General features: G+C 30.5%; 1 protein-coding gene across 1 annotated transcript in view; it reads right to left on the bottom strand.

Moving 5' to 3' along the window:
- Positions 1 to 1187, bottom strand: part of LOC106867545 (soma ferritin) — a 7512-nt gene that overhangs the window by 4976 nt on the left and 1349 nt on the right. The window contains exons 3-4 of the mRNA XM_089363313.1: positions 438 to 584; positions 54 to 91 (exon numbers count right to left, since the gene is read on the bottom strand). Of these exons, the coding sequence (XP_089219439.1) occupies positions 54 to 91; positions 438 to 584 (185 nt within the window). The remainder of the gene's footprint in view (positions 1 to 53; positions 92 to 437; positions 585 to 1187) is intronic.

The raw sequence follows: 1187 nt of genomic DNA, 5'->3' as shown, positions 1-1187 counted from the left end.
TATACATGTGTGTGTGTATAAGACACATGAAAACCATATTCTCAGATACTTACTGAAATATTTCTGTTAGAAGTTTGCAAGTTTCAGAATACTGTAAATAGAAAATGAATAACAACACATCACATCTGTTTGTCTTCCGGTGTGTCACAAACGATTATTTCAACAATCAAAATATTGAACTATAATGAAATGAAGAATAGAATTTGGCAAAGCTTCTGCATTGCCCGTCCATCATCGCAATGCGCATTCGTTTGCTTGGCCAAATGAATTTTTAGCCGTGAAATGAAACTTGTATGTGAATGAGTAGATTAGAGGCATCATTACCACTTAAGATTTTCCTCAACCCAAATCAGCACGACGCGATAAGCGACAAGGGTGGACGAAGATGAAGCATTGAGAAACTAACTGCAACTGATGCGGAACGAATTCTTTCTTACCTTAATGTCTTTAAAGACAATTCTACCTCCACGTTTGTTGATGTATTCTATTAGGTTGTCAGCATGGGATCGTTCTTCTAGAGATTCTCTGGCAAAGAACTTGGAGATTCCTGGCAGAGCTATGTCGCTTCGACCGAAAAAGTATGACTAAAGTGAAAAGAAAAACGGTTTAAAAGGGAATACAATGAATTGTGATAACACTAGTAGAATTGTTAGAGTGGAGGACAAATGAATTTGCGTTATTTAGTTACATCCCTTTCTGATTGGAGGTTCAATATATCTAACATGGATTTTGCATTTAATTTTTTTTTTTCCGATTTTGATATAACTTTTTACTTTTTTACAGTCATTGGACTGCAGCCATGCTGGGGCACCGACTGGTTGGAAGATGTTTTAACTGAATGAATTGATTCCAGTACTTGCATATATATATATATATATATATATATATATATATATATATATATATATATATATATATATATATATATACATATATATATACACACACATACACACACACACACACACACACACACACACACATATATATATATATATATATATATATATATATATATATATATATATATATATATATATATATATATATATATACATATACATATACACACAAACATATATGTAGAAGATTTTTCAAAATTACTCATAAGGTACACATATATATATATATATATATATATATATATATATATATAGCAAACTGGAACCCTGATTGAGTAAAAGAGT

The sequence above is a fragment of the Octopus bimaculoides genome, chromosome 14, assembly GCF_046866305.1.
Source record: "Octopus bimaculoides isolate indiv1 chromosome 14, ASM4686630v1, whole genome shotgun sequence".
Lineage (NCBI taxonomy): Eukaryota > Metazoa > Mollusca > Cephalopoda > Octopoda > Octopodidae > Octopus > Octopus bimaculoides.
Note: the sequence above shows the minus strand (reverse complement) of the source record. Positions and strands in the feature narration are given on the sequence as shown.